General features: G+C 43.8%; 1 protein-coding gene across 4 annotated transcripts; it reads left to right on the plus strand.

Moving 5' to 3' along the window:
• Nucleotides 1-1,402: 1,402 nt before the first annotated feature.
• Nucleotides 1,403-26,120, plus strand: PKIG (cAMP-dependent protein kinase inhibitor gamma). Of its 4 annotated transcripts, XM_079980103.1 has the most exons (5): nucleotides 1,403-1,715; nucleotides 6,540-6,610; nucleotides 15,612-15,791; nucleotides 24,642-24,820; nucleotides 25,153-26,120. In XM_079980103.1, the coding sequence occupies exons 3-5, from the start codon at nucleotides 15,652-15,654 to the stop codon at nucleotides 25,230-25,232; spliced, it is 399 nt and encodes a 132-aa protein (XP_079836229.1). In that variant the 5' UTR covers nucleotides 1,403-1,715; nucleotides 6,540-6,610; nucleotides 15,612-15,651; the 3' UTR covers nucleotides 25,233-26,120. The 4 variants fall into 4 exon arrangements, with proteins under 4 accessions (XP_079836229.1, XP_079836228.1, XP_079836230.1 ...); XM_079980102.1 differs by lacking the exons at nucleotides 1,403-1,715; nucleotides 6,540-6,610 and adding an exon at nucleotides 14,797-14,834; XM_079980104.1 differs by lacking the exons at nucleotides 1,403-1,715; nucleotides 6,540-6,610 and adding an exon at nucleotides 14,964-15,078.
• Nucleotides 26,121-26,664: the final 544 nt, after the last annotated feature.

Consider the following 26,664-nt stretch of genomic DNA (forward strand, 5'->3'; position numbering starts at 1 on the left):
CTAAATCAGGTGACATCAGATGTCATCAGGTGACATCACCACATTTGCTGCATTGATTTTTTTAAAAAAATATTTTTGAGTTGCAAATTTAACAAAGGAACAGATGGGAGGAAATAATAACAAAAAAGGAAATGATGTGAATAATATTAATACATTGGTACCTCAGGTTAAGCACTTAATTCGTTCTGGAGGTCGGTTCTTAACCTGAAACTGTTCTTAACCTGAAGCACCACTTTAGCTAATGGGGACTCCTGCTGCCGCCGCGCCGCCGGAACACCATTTCTGTTCTCATCCTGAAGCAAAGTTCTTAACCCGAGGTACTGTTTCTGGGTTAGCGGAGTCTGTAACCTGAAGCATATGTAACCTGAGGTACCTCTGTAGTAAAAAAAACAAAAACGAAAACACCCACCATCAGTTCACACTATGGATACAGTAACCGTCAGTACATGCATCTTCAAGTAAACAAATAAGTTAATGTAAGCTCTCCAGATGTCCAATCAGGTATTTGCATGAAATTGATGTTTATATGAAGTATGTTCAAATATAGCCAAGGCACTGAGGCCCTCAGACCATTGCATGGTGCGTATTTATCCTTCAAAGTACAGTGGTACCTCAGGTTAAGTACTTAATTCGTTCCAGAGGTCCGTACTTAACCTGAAACTGTTCTTAACCTGAAGCACCACTTTAGCTAATGGGGCCTCCTGCTGCTGCCGTGCCGCTGGAGCACAATTTCTGTTCTCATCCTGAAGCAAAGTTCTTTACCTGAAGGATTATTTCTGGGTTAGCGGAGTCTGTAACCTGAAGCATATGTAACCTGAAGCATATGTAACCCGAGGTACCACTGTATAAATGAGTTGAAGGGTCTTAATGTAAAATGGGTAGGTAATAGTGGAACTGGGACCCCATTTCCCATTGCTAGGACTCTGAGCAATTACTTAATTGGCAAATTACAGATACCGGTAGGTAGCCGTGTTGGTCTGCCATAGTCAAAACAAAATAAAAAAATTCCTTCCAGTAGCACCTTAAAGACCAACTAAGTTAGTTACCTATCTGAAGAAGTGTGCATGCACACGAAAGCTCATACCAAGAACTAACTTAGTTGGTCTTTAAGGTGCTACTGGAAGGAATTTTTTTATTTTGTTTTAATTGGCAAATGTTTGAGATGCATTCCACCCACAATATGCCTTGATTTCGTCCATAGCTTCCTTGAGAATAAACATTTGCCTACACCTAAACAACAGCCAGTGGGTGTATTAAAGTAGGAAGCCTCTTTTGACAAACAGAAAACAGAAGGAAGTATGTTTCAGCCCACAGCTGCTGGGAGATGAGGTTACAATGCGAAGTTGAACAAAAGCAAAGGAAACAGATCCCCTCCTGTGTGCAGGGAGATGGGAGCCAAGCAAGTAGCTGCTTGGTTGACATCACGGAGGCTGAGCATTGGATTACAACAAACAGGGACTTACTTGGCAAGGGAAGGGAGTGAGGAAACGCCTCCTGAGCCCTAGAAGTGCGACTGCATTTAGCAGCTATTAACGCAAGGAAACTGGAAGTCTGAAACTGTGACTAAGCTGTCTGCTCTGGCCCTTTGACATTCCCAGCACACTCATGCTTGGGCGAATGTGTGGGTGACCGAGCCGCACTTGAGCCTTGAGTTTTAACAGTTGGGGTTCCTAACTCGCCACACTGAGAGCTGTTGGAGCTTGGAGCCATCTTCTGTAAGTATAACTTCGCATTCTGAACAATGGTAGGCAGCAGCCGCGTTGAAACCGTCGCTTTTATTCCACAAAATGTACGGTGTTATATAGTGAAGGATTAAGTTGAGTGGTTGGCTCGTGTCCTCCCTAGAACACATTTGTTTAAAAGATCTTTTCTTCCACATGAACTTTTCGGTGTGTGGCAGAACTGTGTTCACCATGAAATGTATAACAGCTGTGGGGGGAAAGCAATGTTCTAGTGATTTATCAAAGATTAAATGAAGGGAGCAACAGTGAAATGAAGGGTGAGAAATATTTTGCAGTCGAGGGAAAATAAAGCGAAGTTTTTACAAAACTGAAATTCAACTATTATTAAAATTACTAGTTTCATGCATGCATTGTATTTGTGTGTGCGCGCATGAGTTTTTTTGACTCTGGAAATAATTGTATTTTACATGGTACAGAATGACCATCATATTCTGCCAATGAAGGAGTTGGACAATGAGGAATTTTTCAATTTTATGGTTAAGAATATTGTCAAGCTCCTTCACCTGTTGTGAATGTTAACAACTGTCACCACCAGTTAACAAGTGATTGAGAAGAGAAAGAACATTGTGATGTTCACAGTGGATTGGAGGCAAAAAGTTGGGCCTAAAAGGCAGGAATGGTTGGTGTGGAGGTCCAAACTGAAAAACTCAATTCATCCTGGTAGCTAGCAAGCTAGCAAAGATGAATTATATATCATAATTTATTATTTATAGCATTCAATTCCTGCCCCTTTGCCAAAAAGACTCTCAGAGTAGTAGCTTACAAAAGTCCGTACTGAGGCAGTCCCTGCCTTCAAAGTTCACAATGTAAAAAGACATGGCACGTAAGGAAATAGGAATGGGAGGGAGGAGGAAAAAGCAAGCTCAAGCATTAATTCAACAAGTTACAGGTCTTATAAGTTCTTATATACAGTTCTTATGTATGAATATAAATTGCTGCTTACTTAGATATTTGTTTTGTCAAGCCCAGTAGTGGCTGACTTGCAGTAGCTCTCCAAAATATTGAACTTGGAACCCTCCTCATACAGACCACCAGATCATGGCCTCAGTCACTGAAACAGGCTCTTCGCTACAGAGATCTGTTGGCTGTGCGAATTAGACCCAGGTCTGACCAGTCCAGTGTTTCACCTATTTGAGTCTCTTCAACAGTTTTATCTCTTCTTTATATCCATCTTAATGTCTGTAGGAAAAAGTAATGGGTTCTTTGGCCTTGAAGTTTAGGCCGCCTCAATAATCCCTGTGATTAGAAAAGCACCTTAGTACCCTTTATACTGGGGGATGTAGGTGGCGCTGTGGGTTAAACCACAGAGCCTAGGACTTGCTGATCAGAAGGTCGGCAGTTCGAATCCCCGCGACGGGGTGAGCTCCCGTTGCTCAGTCCCTGCTCCTGCCAACCTAGCAGTTCAAAAGCACGAAGTGCAAGTAGATAAACAGGTACCGCTCCGGTGGGAAGGTAAACGGCATTTCCGTGCACTGCTCTGGTTCGCCAGAAGCAGCTTAGTCATACTGGCCACATGACCTGGAAGCTGTACGCCGGCTCACTAGGCCAATAAAGCGAGATGAGCGTCGCACCCCCAGAGTTGGCCACGACTGGACCTAATGGTGAGAGGTCCCTTTACCTTTACCCTTTATGCTAGATCCCTGTTGATGGTATTGCAAACACATGACAGTCAAAAAGTAAAGGTAGCCTTGTTGGCCTATGAGAAAAACTCCAAAACCCACATTGGGCCAACCAGAATGTCACAAAATAGTGTGCAAGCTCGAGTTCTCCAGTACTCTTAAATCAGGCTCAAAATTCTCAAAATGTCTACCCTCGGGACCAACTCATGAGGGCTGAGATTTACTGTGTTGGACTGGGATTTGGGAGACCAGGGTTTGAATCCCCACTTGTCCATGGAGCTACCCACACGACACATACTGGATGACTTCAATCTTGGGTGCGAATTTTCATAAAGAAGTCTATTGGCTGCTGCTACTGGTTAACGGAAGGTTGGAATAAACTTCACCATGAAACCCAGTGTTAGAGTAGGGGCTAACCCACGCTTCTCTTTGCCCCATGATATTTTCTATTTGTCCCATGGTTTCCAGCAGTGCCGGATTTACGTATAAGCTAAACAAGCTATGTCTTAGGGCCCTACTCTCTTGGGGCCCCCCCCCAAAAAAAATAAAGAAAAAAACAACCTAGATGTACATTTCCAAAATATAAGACAAAAAACAAATAAAATAAAACCTACATACAGCAGCAGTGTTTTGTGTTGTGTAGGCTCCTATGATGCAAGCAATGGGTCCTGCCTGCTAGCCTGCTCCCTAAAATATCACTGGTTTGCTCATTTCTATATACAGGGGTGCCTACATGGACTGGTTGCATGGCAACATGTGCAAATGGCTTTAGAATCCTATTAGGCCCCAAATTACCATATAGCATATATTCAACACAAAAAACAAAGGACAGCTGGACATATAAAGGGACCCATTACCTTCAGTAGTTTAGGGCCTCCTCAAACCTAAATCCGGCCCTGGTTTCCAGGCATGGGTCTGAAAGGTTTTTATTTTGTCCTGCCTTTTCCCTGGGGGATCCCACTATTTACTGCTGAATCAATCTGCAGAAAACCCAATTGATGTTTGTTCCTATTCAGTAGTAAACAGTGGGGTTTCCCGGGCAAATGGTGGGACCTCTAGGACCCCGTGCCCAGAGATCATGTGACGGACAGAAATAGGGAGGAGCTCTAGAAGTGGGGAGATCTAGATTCAAATATCCACTCAGCCTTGGAGCTCACAAGATAATTTTGGGCCAGTCTCCATTTTTCAGCCTAACCCGCCTCACGGGGCTGTTGTGACGATAGGAGGAGAATGATATATGCCACCTTGAGCTGGAGGCCAGGTGGGATATAAATATATAAAATCAATCAATATTCTTTCATGAGCCTCTGAAGGATTTTTATACTCTCTTTAGGAATACCCAAACTTATATTGCTTCTGTCCCACTTTTTTTTTTTACAAAGTAATAATAATAAAAAAATAAGAATAAAAATGTGCACTCCACCCCCCGAGACCATTCCATTGTAACTATCCAACCTCCCAAAATTTCAACACCTCTTGCGATGGTTTGATCCCTTTCTGTTTTAACAGTACAAATTCTACAGACACCTTCCATATCTCCTCCCACTTTTAACTGTTGCGGTTTCCCTCAAAGAATGCTGGGAATTGTAGTTCCATGAAGCACCTGAGGATTCTTTGTTAGAGCTCCCAATTCCCCATCGTAGGACTGCAGTTTCCAGTGCTTTCCTAGGGAATATGCCTGGCTATTAAAGTATGTGGTATAGCTATACCTTTTCTCTGAAGCATCAGGTATTGATGCCCACTAGAGAAATAGCAAAACAGATTAATGACCTGGCCTGCACCTCCTCCAGTGTTTATTCCGCGAAACAAGAGATGCCCTGATGACCTTCAGATCTTGCCATCACCATGACTTATATCTTTAAAGGATTTCCTCTTTGGAACAAAAACTAGTCTACGTAGCATTTGTTGGACAGCTGTACTTCTGCAGCATCTATACTGAGGTCATTTGTTCCATCGTAGAAATTCAGATAACAACAGTTACATCCTCCATCTATACCTATGGAACTGGCACTGTTTTGTAACCAGATATAGTTGTACTTCTGATACCTGCTGACCTAAAACCAGTTTGTCCTTTTTAGGACAGCTTTGTTAGATTTTGAAATGTGAAGGATTATATCCAGCTTTTTAGTACCTACATCATTTGCTTTCTTTTGATTCCGGAGATCAAACTTTGATTAAGAACAAAACAAAGTGGCGATGATCACATCCTTGCTCTGGAAGGCAGGCCAGCTCATGTTTTCTTGTTGGTGACGTTTTTCAGCTCGGAAGACTGCACTACACTAGTACTTGTCAGAAACCAAAGAAAATATATTGACTGAACATTGGGAACAAGCAGCTGAAAACAAGGAAACCCAGAGAAGTTTTAAAGTGCTGAATACAAGCCAAAATCGTTAAAACCGTGGAGGGGGCGGGGATTTTTCTATGAACTTCACTGTGTTGATTTTCAGCTAACTTACCAAAGACATTTCCGGATCTCGGTCCATCTGCTAGGGAAATTCCAGAATGAAAACTCAGCTGGATACAGGCTTATTTGCATACTTCGCAAGGAACCCAGGGGGCAATAAAATAAAATGAATCAGTGAATATATAGCCCATTTTTTCCAAGCCAGAATTAAAAATAAGGAGAAGACATTAGTGGGAAAGTTTTCCTACACAATCTTGCCACATGATTAGATAAACAGAATCTCTACATTACAGACTTACATGATACAGTATAACCGCGATTCTTTGGAATTGGAAGATGGGTACATATTGTCATGAGTGTTCTCAGTATCTCACCAAAATATTATTCCTGGGATTTCTTAGGGGATGCTAAGATGATATAAAATCAGTATAACTTTCTAAAGCAGATATGGCCCTAGTAGCAGCAATTGCACAGTATCTTATCCACCCTGACCCAGCAAGAATGCTAAAATATCCTAACCAGAGCAGATTTTAGGAAGCGGAAGCGGGAGGAGAGGAAGGGGAGATTCTGTTGTGCAGATGGAAGTCAACTTATGCAGTGCTGGATACAACCACGATGTATCTTTTAAATTTTCCATTTCCCTTCCAGTTCCCCTTCAAGTCTTCCCTTCCCTTCACACTTGTGGTCACAGAGTCCTCAGAAGGGTCCAGAATAAGTGTTTGCTAATGATTAAGGACCACATTCATCCTCCTTTCCTTTCTACTTCCTCTCCAGAACTACTTGGTGCCTTCTGGTGCATGGAGCGAGATGTCTATCCTCAGCAGAAGGAAAATGAATTAAGTAAGGTATGTTCCCAACACACACACACGCACACACACACGAGTTGGTGGTGTTATAAACAAAATCTGCCCTTTTCCCCTTATGGGGTATCCAAGAGCCGGCATAGAGTCCTTACGTGGGTTCCCTTTTGGTAGGAGAAAATAACAGAGGCCAACCAGAGAATATTGAGAAGCAAAGCAGCTAGTAAGCCTGATCTTTATTGATCTGTTGCAACAGGGTGCTCCCCTCACATGCAGAAAAGGCGGAGGATCCAGAACGAAGGTTTGCCTGCCCTTATATAGATATTTTAAATTCCTTTCCCTGGAGCTCAAGACCATCCCTCCATACATCATACATACATCACAGAAAAGGTGGTCTACAACAGAAATTTGAATGTTGTTGTTTTTCCTGTCTGTCAGGTTATCCAATAATGCCTTATCTGATTGCCTTTCCTGGTAGTCTGCCCATTCGTTTGAAATGGTGAATACTTAATTCCTGTAACAAAGAAGGTTTTTTTCACCTCCTTCCTCCTTGCAGAGAAACATTTGGTCAGCTTGGGAGTCAAAATGGTTTCAGGACTGTCTTCCTGTGCTGATCTATGTACGTGCTTGGTTGGTACATTTATGAACATTTATTATATATATAAGACCTTAAATGTTATTATTACAGTGGCTGTATGCGTGTGCAAGCGCTGCACTATTGCAGATATTCATATTTGGCAGTTTGAAGCAACTGGATGCATAAAAACTGACTCCTTTTTGGAAATGAAACACTGTCAAGGCCCATAAGAACTGTCCTTAAAACAAAACGAAAGCATCATATGATGGTGGCCTCATAGCAAGCTAGCTAACAAACAAGTAAGGGGAGCTCAGCCAGCCAGTCCACCAGCCCTTGCTATTGCAAATAGACAAACAAGTGGGAGGCCAGGCGGGCCAGCAGGCAGCCAGGTGTTGTGTTGGCCTTACTTGTGCTTGCTGTGTGACAGCCAGACATAACAGCTGTTGAGCATTTTTTTTGTGCAAAAACAGAAAAAATATGAAGCCCGGACACTGTTTCCGGCCAGCCAAATCCCTTTGGCCATTCTCCGTTGGGTCACAAAGGCTGGGGGCATCCTCTGTGCCCCAGAGAGGGGGCAGTGTGGGGAGAGGCACCCCTCTTTAGGGCAGGGGAGCAGCTCAGAGATCAGGGGCAACGACAGCTGCTGCCTGGCGGACTCCCAAGGAGAGGGGAGAGGAGACTGAGGGCACACTTCACAAGGGAAGGTGTTCGAAAAAGGGTGAGAGGCTGCCAGCTCTGCGGGCAAGGGGTGACGTAACTGGGCTCCTGAGCCCCACAGGGGTGCCGCAGAAAGAATGTAGCTGGTCAAGGGAGCCGAGGACTCAAAAAGGTTGAAAACCTCTGGTTTAAGGACTCCACTTGGTGTTAAGTTGGTTTGAGAAACTGCATTGAACAGTACAGTGGTTACAGACGCTTCAGACTCTGCTGACCCAGAAATAGTACCTCTGGTTAAGAACTTTGCTTCAGGATGAGAACAGAAATTGCGCAGTGGTGGCACGGCGGCGGCAGCAGGAGGCCCCATTAACTAAAGTAGTGCTTCAGGTTAAGAACAGTTTCAGGTTAAGAACAGACCTCCAGAATGAATTAAGTTCTTAACCTGAGGTACCACTGTAGTATTTTGTGGGTTAAACCACAGAGCCTAGGACTTGCCGATCAGAAGGTCAGCGATTCGAATCCTCGTGACAGGGTGAGCTCCCGTTGCTCAGTCCCTGCTCCTGCCAACCTAGCAGTTTGAAAGCACGTCAAAGTGCAAGTAAATAAATAGGTACCCCTCCAGCGGGAAGGTAAACGGTGTTTCCGTGCGCTGCTCTGGTTTGCCAGAAGTGGCCAATAAAGCGAGATGAGCGCTGCAACCCCAGAGTCGGCCATGACTGGACCTAATGGTCAGGGGTCCCTTTACCTTTTTACAAGAGACATATGCATTTTGGATAACGTCGTGCGAACATGGGAGTAAAAACCCAGCACTAGCGATGTGGTGAGTGCTACAAAGCATGCATATCTTATTCGTTCTATATGCTGCATCGGACAGTTCTTGCCAAGTCAAATCATCTGTCCCACTCATTTGCAGCACTGCACTAGGACTGAAGCAAGGGATCTAAATATAGTCCTGAATTCTCTGCCTAATGAATAGTCCACTGTGTGTAGTACGGCAAGAGTGCTGGAATTTACCCTAACCCATCCTTGCTTTGTTGAGGCACACTACAGTCTTTTTTGGACATGCAGTATTTACTGTACATCCCTGAGAAAATCAGGAATTTTCCAGTGCCTTCAAAGGAGCTCAGACAAAATGAAAGCATTGTTTTATAACAAAAAACCAAGAAGATGGAGGAAGACAAACAACAGCATCTTGGGAGAGGAGAATGCTCCCTGCTGCAATTTAGCAAACTTCATTCCATAGCGACACCCTCTTGGGTCCTACTTTATTTCTGTTTACTGAGAGCTGCAGAGAGAACAAAGTTTTCTGCTTTCTACAGATGATTCAGATTTCTTTTGTGGGGGAAAACCAGAAGCTTTTCTTCTAGGAATAATTGGTGGAGAGGTATCTACCAAAGAGGGGGGGAAAGTTTATGTATGCTACCACAGCTGCTTGAATGATTTATGCCCAAAGATGGAAGCAAGAAACAGTTCTGACAAAGGAAGATTGGCAATTAATGGAAGAATAAGAAATCAAGAGGAGAGACTTTTAAAAATAGAATGGAGGAAATTGATTGACTATTTGAAGACACATTGGAAACAAATTAAAAGCATTAGCGGGACTGATAAAAACATGTGCAGTAAGAGACAATTCAGGGGAACATAAAGGGAAAATTATAAATATATTTGAATTGGATATACAGTAAAAAAAAGATATGAAATAAATATCCACAGAAGGGAGGGGAGGGAAGTTGAGCGGGAAGGTAAATTAGATTTGTAAAGATTTTGTTTTTCTTGTTAAAATATTTATAAAAGCTGATTTTTTTAAAAAAAATATTTCCCTACCAATGGTTTAAAATTCATCTCCTACGCAAAATAAATGTGCTGTTGGAAAGTTGCAAATTCTGCAGAATTCAAGAAGATCACACAGGGGAAAGGAGGCTATCCCAAGCTTCTCCACAATCCCTAGAATATTTATAAACTTTAAAAAGTTTCCTTTTGAAGAAAACCGAATAAGGCTACAAACCAACAGCAACACAAGAATATTCATGTGGAATTAATATTTAAAAAATATTTTTAATTTTTTTAAAATTAAAAAGATGGCCGGGCTGCCTGATGCATTATGTGGAAGGGGCAACGCTGATGACTCGGCCAGCATTCAATTCTCCAGGATGCTTGTCCACCTTTGGTCCCCACCTTCCACTAGGGTCTCATCTAAAGCTCCTAGAAGCTGTCAGCATGCAACAGCAGCCACACCCTGGGTCAACTGGCTGGCTAAACCAGCTGAGGATAGCTAATAGATCTCAAACCCTTGGTGATTTAGGGATTTCCCCTGCAACGGATTGAGTGGACAAGACCAATAGTGGGTCCAATGGTCAAAAAGGAAGTTTCTGCATGTGCATGTACTGTAGGAGGAAGTGAGAGGTAGCCCATCTAGGAGAAGGAAAACTCTGATCCTCAACCTCCGTGACCATGCGGGATATCTTTGGGAGAAGAAAAGGCTAAGGAGTAACACCTAGATGGATTTGGAGTGGAGTCCCTAGGATAGTTGGATGGTGCCTTGGGCATCTCCTTCCAGCAACTCCTGAAGCCAAGCTGTTGCCAGGCATATTGCTCTGTTGTGGGTGAACATATCAGACGACACAGTGATTCTTCAAACAGCTCTTGTTTATTCATAGGCCAGAACAGAACTGAACTGAAGGGTTCAGCCAGCCTGCTTATATAGAGCTCCACTACAATGCAACTTTAACAAATTTCTGTAGCTATCCAATCACTGAATGTCACTTTCAATCCCTTATTTGCATATGTGGACCTGAGTGAAAACTATCTACAGTATCCCCCTGCTGGCCCAGGGTGAGAACTTCAGTATATAACACTCTGCTTTCCTTTGGACCACATCACTGAGAGTGAGCTCCCTACACATTGCCCAGGCTTGCGCCCTGGGGAGGTCGCTTGGGTGCTGCTAACATTGTGGTTTGACTTCACCCCTGGAGACGCACTCCATTGTCTCTCGAGACAGATGGATGCCAACGGGAACAAGGGATATGAATGTATTAGCATATTAAGGTTAAACTCACCCATAATTTGTACTGCATTTATCAGATTGTAGTGACTGAAACTTTATTTTTCCTACCCCGCTGTAATAAAATGCCCCTTTTGACAATTTCTCTGCTTGTGGATATGAATTTTTTGGGCTGAAGCACATTTTCAGGACCGCACACATTTTGACTCACGTGAAAAGATTCATCTCTCTCATGTTCACATTTTTGGGTTCATGTGCGAATTGTGCTTATTATGCATTTTCCTAGAGACACATTTAACGCTGATAACTTGTTGGTATTTACCTGCGCAAGCCAAGTTGCAAAGCCAGGTCCGTACTGCAGGGCGCACATTTGATGCCTGCATTCACCTTCCGTGTCAGAGCTCTGCCCATATTTGTAATATGCGGATAATGATAATATGGGGATAATGCTGGTTGATGTGAAAAGCACAGGCTGCAGGCTGCACCACGAGAGGGAGGGGAAATATGTGTCATTTCTCCTGTGGTCCTTACTACCGCCACCCAGTGGATATCTTTAGCTCCTGCCGGACTAATTTCTTTCCTAGGTCAACCAGCTCTCTAAACTGGATAGTATGGTAAGGCAATTAGGGGCCTAATTGTTCCTTTTTGGGGGTGGGGGAGAGACACTATTCGTAGTACTGCATGCTTCCAATATGTTCAACACCACCACTCCCAAAAAATATCTGCAAACAAACCAAATTTAGCTTTTACTAAAGGTTTCTATAAGGCAACAGGGTTCTATAAGGTGAAGTTGTTAGTAAAATAAAAATAAAAATGAACATTTAACCACTAGAACAAATGCAAACTACACAGGGAAACGCATCCTGATACCCAGTTGAGACTAAGTGTTAAAGCAACTCCCAGGCTTTTCAGTGTTAACTTTGATCCTGGAAAATCTGCTGCAGTCCTCTGGCTTTTTCCTTCTGGTTTCTGTACTTTTTTCTTCAATAGCACTCTAACAAGACAATCTAACGATGTCTACTCAGCTGCAAGTCCTATTGAATTCAATGGGGCTTCCTCACAGGTAAACAGAGCTAGCTCTCTTCTTTGTCCGTTCTACTTATATACCTCGTTTCCAGCGCTTGCCAAACCTGTCAGCTAATCAGAAGCGCAGTTTTATTTGCATTTATCGTCCTCATAATTTATTTGGTTTCTTCCCACTGCCCCAGTCCCCTTTAAGGCTTTAGGTTTCCTTTTCCCCTTTAGTGCCAAACATCTCTGCTGAACCTTTGCCCCTTCTGATCGAAGCAACTCGAAAAACATAAACCAACCGTTTTTATGATAAAGAACAGAATATAAAATGGTGAAACAATCCTCTTGTAGTGCATTTGAAGTGCTTTCGGCATCTTGAAAGCACTATATAAAAGTTAATATTTAACCTCATAGCATAGCATCAGTTCATTCTCTAATCAGTTTATGCATCAGGTCCATATATGTGAAAGTGTCTATTCCACCTCTCTGTTCATAGAGTCCAATATAGAGTCGACGGCGAAACAAGGCTTAGACTCTGTGAAAGGATTCTGTGGAACCGCAACAACCTTTTGTGTGGATTGTTGGACTCTATGAACAGAGAGGTGGAATAGACACTTTCACATATATGGACCTTATGCAGAAACTGATTAGAGAATGAACTGATCCACTGGGTCTTCTACTTTTTTCATTGAACTTTATGAGCTTCTTCTGTTGAAATCTACAATTCAATACAATACAATGAATAGTATACATTATTTTTTTCAAACATACAGCCAGTTACGTCTTGTGTGGTTATTGGGTATGCAAGGCTTTGGCAAAGGCGGACCTCACCTTCCTATTCTGCCTCAGGTGGTGAAAAAGGATGGGCTGCCCCTAATCCCCACTAACAATGAGTAGCCCATGGGTGCCGAGGTAGGCAGAAGGTAGTTCCAGAGCGATCTACCAGTAGATCTCGGAATGATTTGCAGTACTGGGTTTTTGTGTGGCAGGGCTGAGAGTTCAGTTTTGGAACTGTATGCAAATTCCTGGGCTGAGCATGTGCTCAGAGGCTAGTTTGTGCTTGTCTCAAGTTGGCAGATCTTGGGTTCTAGTAAAAAACCCAACACACACACACACACACACGCACACGCACACACACGATCCCTCCCAATTCTGAGGTCTGCCTGCCTCTGGCATACGATATAAAGCATTCAGTCTATATGCGCCATAAGCTTAGTCATATTATTCAATAGATCATGTTAACGTGAATAATATTCATCGGTTTGCATTACAGATATTCAGGTACTTACATATATGTAAACCAGGTGCTACCCACTTGATTGACATGCAGTAATTCCTTCCATACCTGGATAATCATCTACTAATAAAATCTCCAGGGAACACGATAACCATATAGCTTTAATTGCTATTGCTAGTGAAATGTTAACAGGAAAATTTGTAGTGATTCTACTTGAAATTTGGTATCTTGGGGAAAGGCCCACAACCCTAATATTTCCCCCTCTCTTTCGAATAATACTGTCACAGTAGCCACAGTGAAAAAGCCCAGAGGTCTTCTTGATATCCAATACTTGCATCAAATAAGATCTTAGAAGTAAATAATCTGTACACTTTAAATCATTCAAGAGCTCCAGGGGAAAGTTTGAACGCTGGCTGGAAAGGGCAGGAGGGCAGCTATTTTTAAATGCTGTTCGCAACTTTTCAAATGGTTGTGCAAATTTATAAACTAACTGTATCTTCACCGGAGATTCAGTATGCCTGTGACTCTTGAGGGCAGTTCACAAACGTTTGTTGTTTCACCTGAAAAAGCTGAGATAAGGATATAATATAGGCACAGTCAAATCATGAATGGATTACACAGTTCATATATTTTGTAGACCCACTTGAGAGGGTTTTAGCCTGAAAGGCAGCCTAAAAAATACAACAACAACAATAAATATTTAAAAAATCTGGATGCCGCCTGTCCCATTTTTTCTGGGCATCTTGTGAAGTGAACAGCATCTATTGGAAATCCACATCCCAAAAAAACCTAGGCATGGAAAAATTTAAATAAATGGCCTCCCCAGGCCACTCAAGGCCAAATTGGGCATTACATGCAGATAAGTAGTATACTTCATCAGTTCAGCATCCCCCCCCCTTTTTACTATTGTATTTTGCATATCTCTTTTCTCCCCCCCTTTTTTCTTTTTCTATTTTTTTACAAAGTAATAATCACAAATAAATAAGAATAAAAATGTGCACCCCACCCCCAGGACCATTCCATTGTTAACTATCCAACCTCCCAAAATTTCAACACCTCTTGCAATGGTTTGGCCCCTTTCCGTTTTAACAGTACAAATTCTGCAAACACTGTCCATATCGCCTCGAAATTATTTCTCCTCTGTATTCCCTGTCTTACCTTAATGGCACATGTTAATTTATCATTAATAGCTATATCCCACACCTCTTTACACCCTTCTTCCATTTTACATTCTGCTTGCCCCTTGCAATTCCTAGCTACCATCATTCGTGCAGCTGTCAATAAATCTGTGAGCAAGTCCTTCACAGCCTGCAAACCCTCCACAACTTCAGCATCCTTTTAAAACCCGAAAAGTCAGGTAGGACTGGAGATATTGGAAGAGAAGGGGGCGCTTAAGCCTTTCTCTTGTGAGCCTTCCAACCCTTCAATGCTTTAAACCAGTGGCTCCCAATTGGTGGTCACCCACCAACGGGGTCTGTGGCAGATACCCATCAACTGTCTGGGACATCTCATTTTGGGGGGCTGTGCTCTCACACAGGTCACATGACTCGTGCGGGAGGGAGTGTGGGCTGGAAGATGTGCATCCCGGTTTTGTGCCAGGGGCGTGTTGGAGGGTATGGTGGGACCATTCACAAGACTACCAGAGGGATAACATTTTCAAAAGCAGAGGGTCCATGGCTTGGCTTTTGAAAAACAAGGGGTACGCAGTATTTAGCTAATTGGGAACCACTGCTTTAAATGGTTGGTGTGCACGCAGGCCGGTCCACATGTGCCTCCCTTGGGGAAACAGGTAAAAAAAAGAGAGAGTTGAAAAGAACTTTTAATAGCTTGTACTACCACAGCCCTTCTCTTGCTTCGGGGGTGTGGCAATATAATCCCATTCTTCTCACTCCATCCCGCCATGTCCTCTGCTCTGACAAGGCTGAGTGGGGCGAAGGATTCCATTCAGAACTTGCAGGGCGGAAAGAATTGCACATGTCTGTTTCACAGTTGAGGCTGTTGGATCTTTAACTGCCAGGTCATTTAAAAAGCGGGTATGTGGCAGGAGTAATGGGGGAAGGAAGTTGCTGGAATTAGATAACGGGTGAGGGGTACGCATGGAAACAAAGGGGAGCAGCTTCACACATTCATTCCCCATTAGGCCAGTTATAGGCCGAGTTTAAAGCCTAGTTTAAGCTGCCACCCTTCTCTGGAACTAAAAATGGCCACTGGCAAATGGCTGTTGTGGCACAAGATGTAGGGCCTCTGGCTCACATCCACTGAGCCAGTCAGAACCTGAAGTGAAGGGAGAAAGCAAGCAAGGAGTAGATAGTACAGGTGGTCGGAGTCAGTGAGGAGCTGAAGAGAGCAGGAGCGCTTATCAAGAAAACAGAAGTTCCCTAAGGATATCTCCATACACTCCAGTTGCCCCTATCAACGGGATTTCAGTGGGCATAAACACACTGGGCTGGGCTAGATAGGAGCTCCTGATTCTAAAAAGGAGAATAGGTGGTTAGGCTGAATTACAGGGTTGCTGCAAACCTACTGTTACGTTGTTAATGCTTTTCCCAATTCCCCTTCGCTGCAGTAAGTCCAGGACTGCTGAGCCTGCCAGTTTAACATTTGGAATGGCCGAGAAAAAAAAGGTAACCTTACTCAAACAATGCCAGAAATGCCTCATCGACATGAATGGAGACATGTTAGATGCACAGGGTATATGTCTTCACTGCAAAGCTGAGGAGCAGCAAAAGAATCAGAAAGGCAAGAGGTAAGGCAGGGTAGAACAGCAAGGTTTGCGTTAATTTACGGAACTCACCAACTAGATGGCTTTTTTAAAAAAGTAATTAGGCACACCATTGGAGAATGGATCTATCAATAGCTATTAGCTGTGTTAACTAGAGGGACACAGGTGGCGCTTTGGGTTAAACCACAGAGCCTAGGACTTGCTGATCAGAAGGTTGGCGGTTCGAATCCCCGCGACGGGGGTGAGCTCCGTTGTTCGGTCCCTGCTCCTGCCAACCTAGCAGTTCGAAAGCATATCAAAGTGCAAGTAGATAAATAGGCACCGCTCCAGCGGGAAGGTAAACGGCGTTTCCATTTGCTGCTCCGGTTCGGCCACATGACCCGGAAGCTGTACACCGGCTCCCTCGGCCAATAAAGTGAGACGAGCGCCGCAACCCCAGAGTCGGCCTTTACCTTTACCTTTACCCCATTAAAATGAAATGGATTTAATGTTTTGACATCGCATCGTTGGTGTCTGTTTATAATGGAACGTAACTTGGGTGTATTGGAGTCGCAGAAGCGGCTTAGTCATGCTGGCCACATGACCCGGAAGCTGTCTGCGGACAAACGCCAGCTCCCTCGGCCTATAGAGCGAGATGAGCGTGCAACCCCAGAGTCGGGCATGACTGGACCTAATGGTCAGGGGTCCCTTTACCTTTACCTTATGTTAACTAGACAGAGCTTCCTTGCTCAGGGCCATAGGGTGGGGAAAATGGGGCAGGAAAAAGCAGGCTCTGCTTATATATTTACTGTAACAATTTGGTTGGCCAAAATGGGGAAGAGAATGCTGGAATGGATGGATCTTTGGTCTGATTTGGTTCTTGTTAAGTCTGGCTGGGGACGCAGGTGGCGCTGTGGGTTAAAGCCTCAGCGCCTAGGACTTGCCGATTGAAAGGTCGGCGGTTCGAATCCCTGCGGCGGGGTGCGCTCCCGCTGCTCGGTCCCAGCGCCTGCCAACCTAGCAGTTCGAAAGCACCTCCGGGTGCAAGTAGATAAATAGGGACCGCTTACCAGCGGGAAGGTAAACGGCGTTTCCGTGTGCGGCTCTGGCTCGCCAGAGCAGCGATGTCACGCTGGCCACGTGACCCGGAAGTGTCTCCGGACAGCGCTGGCCCCTGGCCTCTTAAGTGAGATGGGCGCACAACCCCAGAGTCTGTCAAGACTGGCCCGTACGGGCAGGGGTACCTTTACCTTTAAGTCTGGCTGGGGTTCGGGTTAAGAGAGAAAAGAGGAAGCTAGAGCATTCATTCAAAGACCCTGTGACTTAGCTGGCTAGCAAGAGCATCAGAAGAGCACTTCTGCATCAGAGCAAAGGCCCATTTCATCTAGCTCCCTCTTCTCCCAATGGCCAGCCAGATGTCGATGGGAAGCCCACAAGCAGGGCATGAGCACAACAGCCCTCTCCCCACTTGTGCTTCACAGCAACTGGAGTATTACTCAACTCCTGAGAGTAATACTCAGCCATCATGGCTTGTATTCATCAATACCCTCAACTCCCAAGGCGTTCTTAAAGCCATCCAAGTTGGTTTGCTACATCTTGTGGTTACGAATTCCATACTTTGTGTGCTATGTGAGGAAGTACTTCATTCTGTCTGTCCAGAATCTTTGAATATTCAGATTCACTGGATGACTTTGGGTATTATGGGAGAAGGAGAAAAACTCCCATCTAACTCCATACCACACAGAATTCTACACACCTCTATCATGGCCTCCCTTAATTGTCTTTTGTCTGAACTAGCAAACTTGCAAATGCTTCCCTTTCCTGAACCCTTTCCAGCTCTGCAGTATCCTTTTTGAGGTGTGGCAACCTATTCCAAACGATCCCGAACACGGAATTTTCCTTCTTCACAGCTGCCATATACTAGGCCACATTACCACCAAGCTATCTACTATTATTCCAAGGTAGTCTTACTCATCATTGCCACTTCAAACCTCACTAGCACACCTACGAAGTTTCGGGATGCACATCACTTTTTACCTGGCTTATCTCTTTGCACATTGAATCACAATTGCCATTTTAATGATCATTCAGCCCAACTGAATGAGAAACTGAAACCGACATATATGCTCACTCTTCCTTCTGAAGCTGTGATCCTTCATATTCTAAGCTGTAGTCTCTTAGCTTCTTTACCTAAATCCCAAGATTCTGCTGGCAAAATTCTGCTGGCAAAATCCACTTTTAAACAGAAAAATCAAGCTTGGTTGGAATTTTATTTCTTACTTTCATTTTAAAAAATGCAGCAGTAGCATTGTTTTACATCATTTTCTATTTATAATATACATCACATCTCTATATAAGGTAAAAGGCAAAGGACCCCTGGGCGGTTAAGTCCAGTCAAAGGCGACTATGGTGTGCAGCGCTCATCTCGCTTTTCAGGCTGTTTCAGGAGCTGGCGTTTGTCCGCAGACAGCTTTCCGGGTCATGTGGCTAGCATGACTAAACCACTTCTGGTGCAACGGGACACTGTGATGAGTGCCAGAGCGCATGGAAACGCTGTTTACCTTCCCGCCGCAGCGGTACCTATTTATCTACTTGCACTGGTGTGCTTTCAAACTACTAGGTTGGCAGAAGCTAGGATAGAGCAACAAGAGCTCACTCCATCGCACGGATTCAAACTTCAGACCTTTCTATCAGCAAGCCCAAGAGGCTCAGTGGTTTAGACTACAGTGCCACACGTTTCCCTACATCTCTAGATACAGATACCAACACCAGCCCTCAAAATTTAAATACTCAGTGCCACCTCAGTTTCAAATGACCGGGGCTGTGACTTTGCACTCAGTGAAATATGCATGCAGGAACTGATCACACCTTTATATCCTGCAGATAAAGTTCTGGGCTTGTGTTACCAAGATAGTGCCAAGTAGGTGAAATGAGATTGCAAAACTGATCAGATCAGATCTAGTACACCTCTGTGGCCAATCTTCTTCTTATATGCACCTGCTTCTATTGACAAATTTTGAAATTTCAGAAGTGAAGCCAATGAAAGAACTCCTTGTGCTTGCTTCACACCTCTTATTCTCTAGGACCAACTTAGCATTATGGGTGCTTCCAGATGACCTGTTTATTGTGCATTGATCCTGATTTGCTCACAGGGAGGCTAGACGAAGTTGCATCAAAGTAAGTGATATCCTGCCCTTTCCATTGCATTTGCCCCTAACTTTCCATATCACAAAAAGTTAGATCTCTTGAGGAAGTAGGTTTGTTGCCCAAGAGCTCCAAATCAGTTTAATTTGCCAGCATGTGAATCCTCCCTGAAAAAAACCCTCACACCTTGATCTCCATTCTATCACCACCTCTGGCCTCAGGGAAAAACAAAGCAAAACTCAGTTATAGCTATCGCTCCAGAGCTTTTGGAGATCATCAACTGAAACATCAGATGAATTAGAGTGGGATACATTGCCACTTTCCCTCCTCACATTACAAAAAATAACTTTTCTTTCTAGTTGGTGTCCTACATTTCTTCCATCAGATTCTGATGGCCTCACTCTCAGGCTTAGCTACAGCAAGATGAATGCATCATGTATCTCTGGACCATGCCTTTGGACTTCAGTCTTGCTGCTTGAAAACAAAAACAAATAAGCACCATTTCATGTGAGAACCTGCTTGATTAATGCCGCTTCCCATACAGCTTAGCCAATTACCATGCTGCTTATTGAGAGCATCCACAACCTGCTGCAGAACATGTGAACCTTGTCAAGATCCCATGTTTTACTGTAATGGGAGTTAAACATAACCCAAAGACTCCATCTGCTGGCCATACAATGTACTCAGTCCAGCACACCAGACTTGTCTCTTCTCTGTCTTAACAGGAGCCCCAGTATTTCCTAACTAGAACTCTAATATTTCAACCCCAAAGATATTCCATGAGCAATGAGTCCTGTCAAAATCTATCTAGCAAAATAGGATGCAGCCCACAAAAGTGTATCTTACAAGAAATTTATCATTCTATAAGGTGCTATTGGACTCTGTTCCTCTGGAACTACTTAAATAGCACTGGTCAACAACAAATTTGTTGTCTGCGTTTTTTCAGTTCATTTAGGACGAATCTGATGCGCTGAATCCAAAAATCACATTGGTTTTGCTCAATCAGGTCAAGTTTTTGAGCTATGGCCACATGTCTTTTTTCACATTTTTGTTCACATGTACGCTTGTGTGGAGCATTTTAGAAGAAGTTGGTGGGGGTAAAATGCCATGTTGAATAATTGTTTTGATTGGAAATGATTATTTTAATGACAAGAAGTATTCAGGTTCGATAGTTCTGGGTGATTATGTCGAAAAGGGATCAGTTTGAAGTCATAAAACCTCGAAATCTTCCATAAATTGGTGCGCCTGGGATCAACAGAAAGAACCGGAGCAGCCTCAAGTATCCTGATCTTCAATCAGCACGTCGTCCTGTAGCTCATTGTGATGAAATTCTAGTGCCTATCTTCGGAGAACTTCCTGACATTAGTGACGAAGATGCCTCCCGTGTTGAAGGACATGAAGAAGAAGTGGTTCTTGAAGATGATGCTCCACATCCATTTTCCCAAAAGGAGTTGAATGATCTAGTTCGCGACCTCAGCTTGTCAAAGCACTCTGCCGAACTGTTGGCATCCAGATTGAAGGAAAGAAACCTTCTCTCTGACAGTGCTTGCATCAGCTTCTTCCACAACAGGCATCAAGAGTACTTCCGTTTTTTCTCGGAAGAGAAGGACTTGGTGTACTGTGCAGATATTGCGCAGCTTCTGCTCAAGCTTGGAGTGCCACAGTACGAACCCAAAGATTGGAGACTGTTCATTGACAGCAGCAAGCGATCACTGAAATGTGTTCTGCTACACAACGGCAACCAGTTTGCTTCTATACCCCTGGCTCACTCGAGTACACTGAAGGAGAACTATGAAGCGGTGAAGTATGTGCTGGAGAAAATTGGTTATGATCAGCATAAGTGGTTTATTTGTGTTGACCTGAAGATGGTGAACTTTTTGTTGGGACAACAGTCTGGCTTCACCAAGTACCCATGTTTTCTGTGCATGTGGGATAGTAGGGACCGTGCTCAGCATTACACGAAGAAGGACTGGCCTGTGCGGGAGGAATTGGTGCCTTGCAAAGAAAGGAACGTCATCAACGGCCCTCTGGTGGACAGAGACAGAATACTCTTCCCACCGCTGCACATCAAGCTCAGCTTAATCAAGCAGTTCACCAAGGCTCTGGACAAGGATGGTGACTGCTTCACTTACTTGTGCCAGGTTTTTCCAGGATTGACCATGGAGAAGTTGAAAGCTGGCATCTTTGACGGTCCTCAGATCCATCAGCTCATCAGAGATCCAGAGTTCGGAAACTCAATGAACGAAGTGGAACTGGAAGCGTGGAAGGCATTTGTTCTGGTAGTGAAGAACTTTCTTGGTAACAATAAGGCCAGAAACTACACAGAACTTGTCAACAACATGCTGACTGCTTTCAGAAACCTGGGCTGCAACATGAGCGTCAATATGCACTACCTATTTTCACCTATGGACCGGTTTCCTGAGAACCTGGGTTCAATGAGTGACGAGCAGGGGGAGAGAGTCCATCAGGACATGAAAGAGATGGAGATCAGGGTTGCTGGGATGCAGTCATGATGGCTGACTACTGTTGGACTCTGAAGAGAGACCTCCCTGCTGCTGAGCATTCCAGGAATTCCAAGAAATGGAAGTTCAAGCCCTGAAGTTTGAAAAATGGTGAAGCAACATGCAATTTACGTGTACTTACCTTTATCAATGCCCACCATTCAGTTTACAGTAAACCTGACGTGATGGAGAGAAAAGGATGCCATTTCCTGATTCAGCAGTGCAAAAATACCCTAAATCAGTTGTAGAAATCTAGACAACATTCAAAAGTAAAAAATTGTTGCCCAGTGTAGTAATCTCCTGAGAGGACTTTTACATTTTCCAGCAAATATATTTATAAGTTATTTACCATGCCTTTTTTCTTATTAAAATCAAGGTTATTTAACACGTATCAAATGCTAAACAAAAACCAATGATAGGAAATGGTGCATGAATTCTGGGAGGGGGACTAGCTTCATTAGCTACTTCTTTGCAAAAGCCACAGTGGGTAGAGGACAATCTAGTTAAAAATGGAAGGAGTCAGAGAAGCTTATCACACTTTATTGTGGACCCAGTGCTGCAAGTCTTTCACACTGTACACACAATGTTGTCCTCATCAAAATGCCACACACACCCATACCCCCCGCAACCCAGACTTACCACTTCCACATGTATTTTCCATGGATATGATGAATCCAGATTCAACAGGAAAATAATACGGGGCATGACTTTGATGAGGACATTGCCATGTGGAAAACACGGTGCAAAACATGCTTGCATGAGCATGACCACAATGAGCTGCTGTGTATGGAGGCACCCAGAGTGTCATATGAAGAGTGTGTGTGGTTGGTGTGCAAAACAAAAAAGTTTAGTACCGTATTTTCTGCCCTATAGGACGTACTTTTCCCCCTCCAAAAATGAAGGGGAAATGTGTGTGCGTCCTATGGGGCGAATGCAGGCTTTCGCTGAAGCCTGGAGAGCGAGAGGGGTTGGTGCGCACCGACCCCTCTTGCTCTCCAGGCTTCAGGAAGCTCTGCGCAACCCTTGGGAGACCGGCACGACTGCGGCTGCGCAGAGCTGCCTGCAGTCCCAGGCTTTTTTTCTTTATCCCCCCCCCAAAAAAACTAGGTGCGTCCTATGGGGCGGTGCATCCTATGGGGCGAAAAATACGGTAAGTGGTTTGTTGAGACCTCCAGCATTTTTCAAGTGCTCTGATAAAAGAAGAGTTTTAGAACTGAGGCAATAGGGTGTCTAGATGCAAAGAAAGGACATCTTTAAATGTCCTTTAAATGTCTATAAGAAGAGAAAAAGTGCAGCTTGTCATATAGGGATGGGGGAAAGCTGCTTCATGGTGCATTTCTAAGTTATTGGCACCAACCCGACATTCTCAATATATGTTGCCAGAAATACGACCAGCAAATGACTAGTATCTATAGTAGCTGCTGTGAAAGCTTGCAATAAGAGAAACCACATGCTGTCTTTAGTCCTCTCCTCAGAACTTCCCTCATTTTTGCAATTCATTGTAGGCTTTATGGTGGGATTGTTGCAGCTTTGACAGTTATTTGTTTTTAATTTGGGTCCTGAGGGTGTCTTTTAATGCTAGGAACATGTGCCCGGGGCCTTTTCTGAAAGCTCCCATCTCACTGGTCCCTGATTGCTATTCTTGAATACAGCTGTTAGGTCAACTCTGTGTCACCTTCTCATACCAATGTAGCAACCTGATCAGTTGGTTTGCCACAATTTATAGCATGCTTGTTCCAGGAAATAGCTCCAAAAGGACAACACCACAACTCAGAATGTAGGCGTGTATTCTCAGATCCTGAAAAAAGAAATCCAGATCTGGACAAGAGGAAAGACAGTGTTAATTCTATAGACTTCAGGAGTTCAGTTCAGGTCTTTCCATTTTGGACTTCAGACAGATAATATTTCTTGAGGTGGCAGAATGCCCCGGTTGGAGAAAGGGCATCTTTGTAATGCTGAAGGTGAATACATTTCTCAAGGGTAATCAGTTTTTAGCTCTGTGTTCTTTTAGCTCCTCATCAATCATGGACTTTACAGCTGAGCTTGGGGGGAAGGAGGGCAGGGGAGAAAGAATGTTATGCCTGGCAGTATTTTTGTACCAAACCTGCTAAGCTTAGTAGGGTGGTGGGGCCCCTCCTGATAACCTGTGTATTGAACAGTCATCCCAATGGTGGCCAGCTTTTTTAGTTTCTGTGTTGCATGTTCTCATAGGTGTGAGGTACGATGCTGATGCTACCGTGCCAGCCCAGCCCTGTGCCCTAATCTTTGGGGCTGCTGGAAGCAGGGCACCAAAGAACATTGAAAGAGCCAGGCACTTTCACGATTCTCCCTCTCTCTGCTTTTAAAAATTCAGCCAGGGGAGACTGAAATCAGGAGTGGCAGCCCGGCTGGAGTGCAGAGACGGGCTGTTTAAATTGTTACCTTCCTTTCCCAAAAGCAGGTGATGCGCAGGACTAGGAGAGAAATTTGGTTCAGTTCACCTTTAAAGGTGAATCTCCCTAATTTATGCCTTCTGAAACAATACATGAAGCAAAGCATTGCTATCTTTTGAAAGCTGCACTTCTCTGAATTTTGCAGTACAGTTCTCCAGCCAAGAATATGCACGTGTTGGTGAAAACAGTATACAAAAATGCACTGTATTAGCGAACATTGCTTTGCAAATGTGTGTATATTAGGCAAAGTTGCATATTTCTTAAGAAATGTGCATATTAGGAGAGATTTGTACTAAATTGAAAAAGTTTCATGAGGACTTTTAAAAATTGCCACCTGTTGTGGATACGTGGAGAATTCAGCTTAAGAACAGAAAAATGAGAAACCAACATTGAGAGAGTCACCCGTTCCTGCTTCCCATTTTTGTGAAAATGGAAGTGAAAGTAACCTCTTCCCCTGCCAGCCCTCCACCCCTGCTTTTAGCCTTCTGTGGGTACTTTTCATACCAAATATATATATACAGGCCTGGGTTTACTCTACTGGCATCCTAAGAGGCTTTCTGTTTTCCAAATTGTATCTGGCACTTCCTACCGAGCTAGATGGACACGTGGTCTGCCAATAGGAATTTCCTCTTGAGGCAGTGGGTCTGGCTTGCAACTCCTGAGCTATATGGAGAAAGTGAAAAGGCGTAATTTCAAAATGGCTCCTTGATTACATTGGCTAGTGACAGTGGTTTCATATGATGCTTATGAATTGTTCAGTGAAAATGGACCTCGTGCCCCTTGACGTTTTCTCAGCCGTACACATCTCCGTTACACAGGGATCCTGCCTCATACAATGTGAATGAGACGATGGAGACCGAGCCTGCCTATTCTGACTTCATCAGCTGTGACCGGAGCGGCCGGAGAAACGCAATACCCGACCTTCAAGGAGATGCAGCTGCTCTTAAACTGGAGAAACTGGCAAGCACCATGGAGGATATCGCTATTGCAGGGGATGGTGAGTCCCTCTTTGCCCAAGTCCAACCCGAGCCGCTTTTCAGGCAGCTGATCTAATCAGGAAGCTCAGATGAACATGTTCTCTGCAAAACACACAGGGCTTATCTAAATCACTGCACAATGTATACTAGCTACATCATGTAATGCAGATGGGACATAGGTATATGTTACTAACATCCAACTTCTCACACTTCTTAACACGTTGCTGAAGAGCTAGTATTCTGCTGGTACCACTGAACCATTGGCAATAGCCACACCAGCTTTGTTTGCTTAATAAATCAATTTCATCGGATCCAATTCACACAACTCTGTTTGATCATTTATTTTTTACAGAAAACCAAGATTCGGCCGATGCTACCGAGAAGGAATCTGGACTGACTCCTAAGAGCGAAGACAGCAGCCCGACCTTGTGAGAGCTCTGATTTAGGCTGCGGAAGGGTGGACGACAACAACTACGGCTCTTCCATCTGTTAAGAAACCAAATTGCAATAAGGAGTCCCCACTTAAAGGTTTCTGCCATGGCCATCTGGCTCTTACAGTCACTTTCTGTGGCAGCTGGTACCTTCAGAGAACTGTCTCTCACTCTGCAACACTACACACCAAGAGATGTTTAGTGACTTGAGCCACTCAGAGAGCCTTTTGACAATTATTTTCCTGTATAGGAAAACACAATTTCAGTAATAATATATAGACCTCAGATTTTATCGTACAAGGTACATTTTGCTCACACGATAAACTATTATTTATTCCTATCTCTCTGTAGATTGTTAGGAGACTTGTGGTATATATCTCACTTGTGCACATGCTGCATCTCAGAAGTGCTGATATTTCTTGGGCTGTGAACATTGGTGAAGAGAAGTATGGGACATAATCCGCCAGCCACTTCTCCAACATGAACACCATTGAAACCAGTGAAGTTTGGTTCTTTTGTGGCATAAGGGCAGGTGCAGCCTTGCACAACACTAATTCAGTTCAGTGGCAATTCCACAGGAAGTGTTCTCCATGAAAGAGGCACCAGTGACATACAACTTCTGCTTATGTCGCTGCTTCTTTCTGGTATGCAGAAAAAGGATTTCAGAGGCACAAACCAGTGGATTGAAAAATTGGTTTAATTGTGCGTGCTAAAAAGTCAAGGCAGCACTACTTCAAGCTAACTCATTAGCAAGTTCTAGAGTTCCAATGCCTCTGGTAAATTGTTGCAGCCTCTGTTAAGAGTTGTATCTTGTGGTGAAACTTGTATGCAGATCCATAAACCTCTTGTCCCCCCACCCCAGCAATTAAAACTAAATGAGTTCTTCGTTCATGTGTTTTGCTCTTTTCTAGCACTTTATGCCCCAGACTTGCAGGGTTTTCATTTGGTCTTATAACCAGTGCTTTTAAATAAATAAATAAAAATGTTTAGGGGTACTCTCATTTTCCTACTCATATTGAAATACTGCCCCTCAGTGAGGCCAAACTTAGAATCCCAAAATGTTTAGGGGTATGCGTACCCCCAGGAAAAAGCACTGCTTATAACCCAATCTTAACTATGAGTGTGCCAAAAAACGTTTGCATTAATTGGAGCACCCCAATTCCTGTGCCAATGTAAGTTACTGCTGCAGTGCTGCAGGGACAGATATTTATGATCGGAGTTGTTGTTGTTTAGTCGTGTCCGACTCTTTGTGACCCCATGGACCAGAGCATGCCAGGCACTCCTGTCTTCCACTGCCTCCTGCAGTTTGGTCAAACTCATGCTGGTAGCTTTGAGAACACTATTCAGCCATCTAGTCCTCTGTCGTCCCCTTCTCCTTGTGCTTAGGGATTTTTTCAAAAAAATGTTGTTCCGCAAGTGTGATCTTTCCCAAC

This window comes from Podarcis cretensis (genome assembly GCF_951804945.1).
Source record: "Podarcis cretensis genome assembly, chromosome: 6".
In the NCBI taxonomy this organism is placed as follows: domain Eukaryota; kingdom Metazoa; phylum Chordata; class Lepidosauria; order Squamata; family Lacertidae; genus Podarcis; species Podarcis cretensis.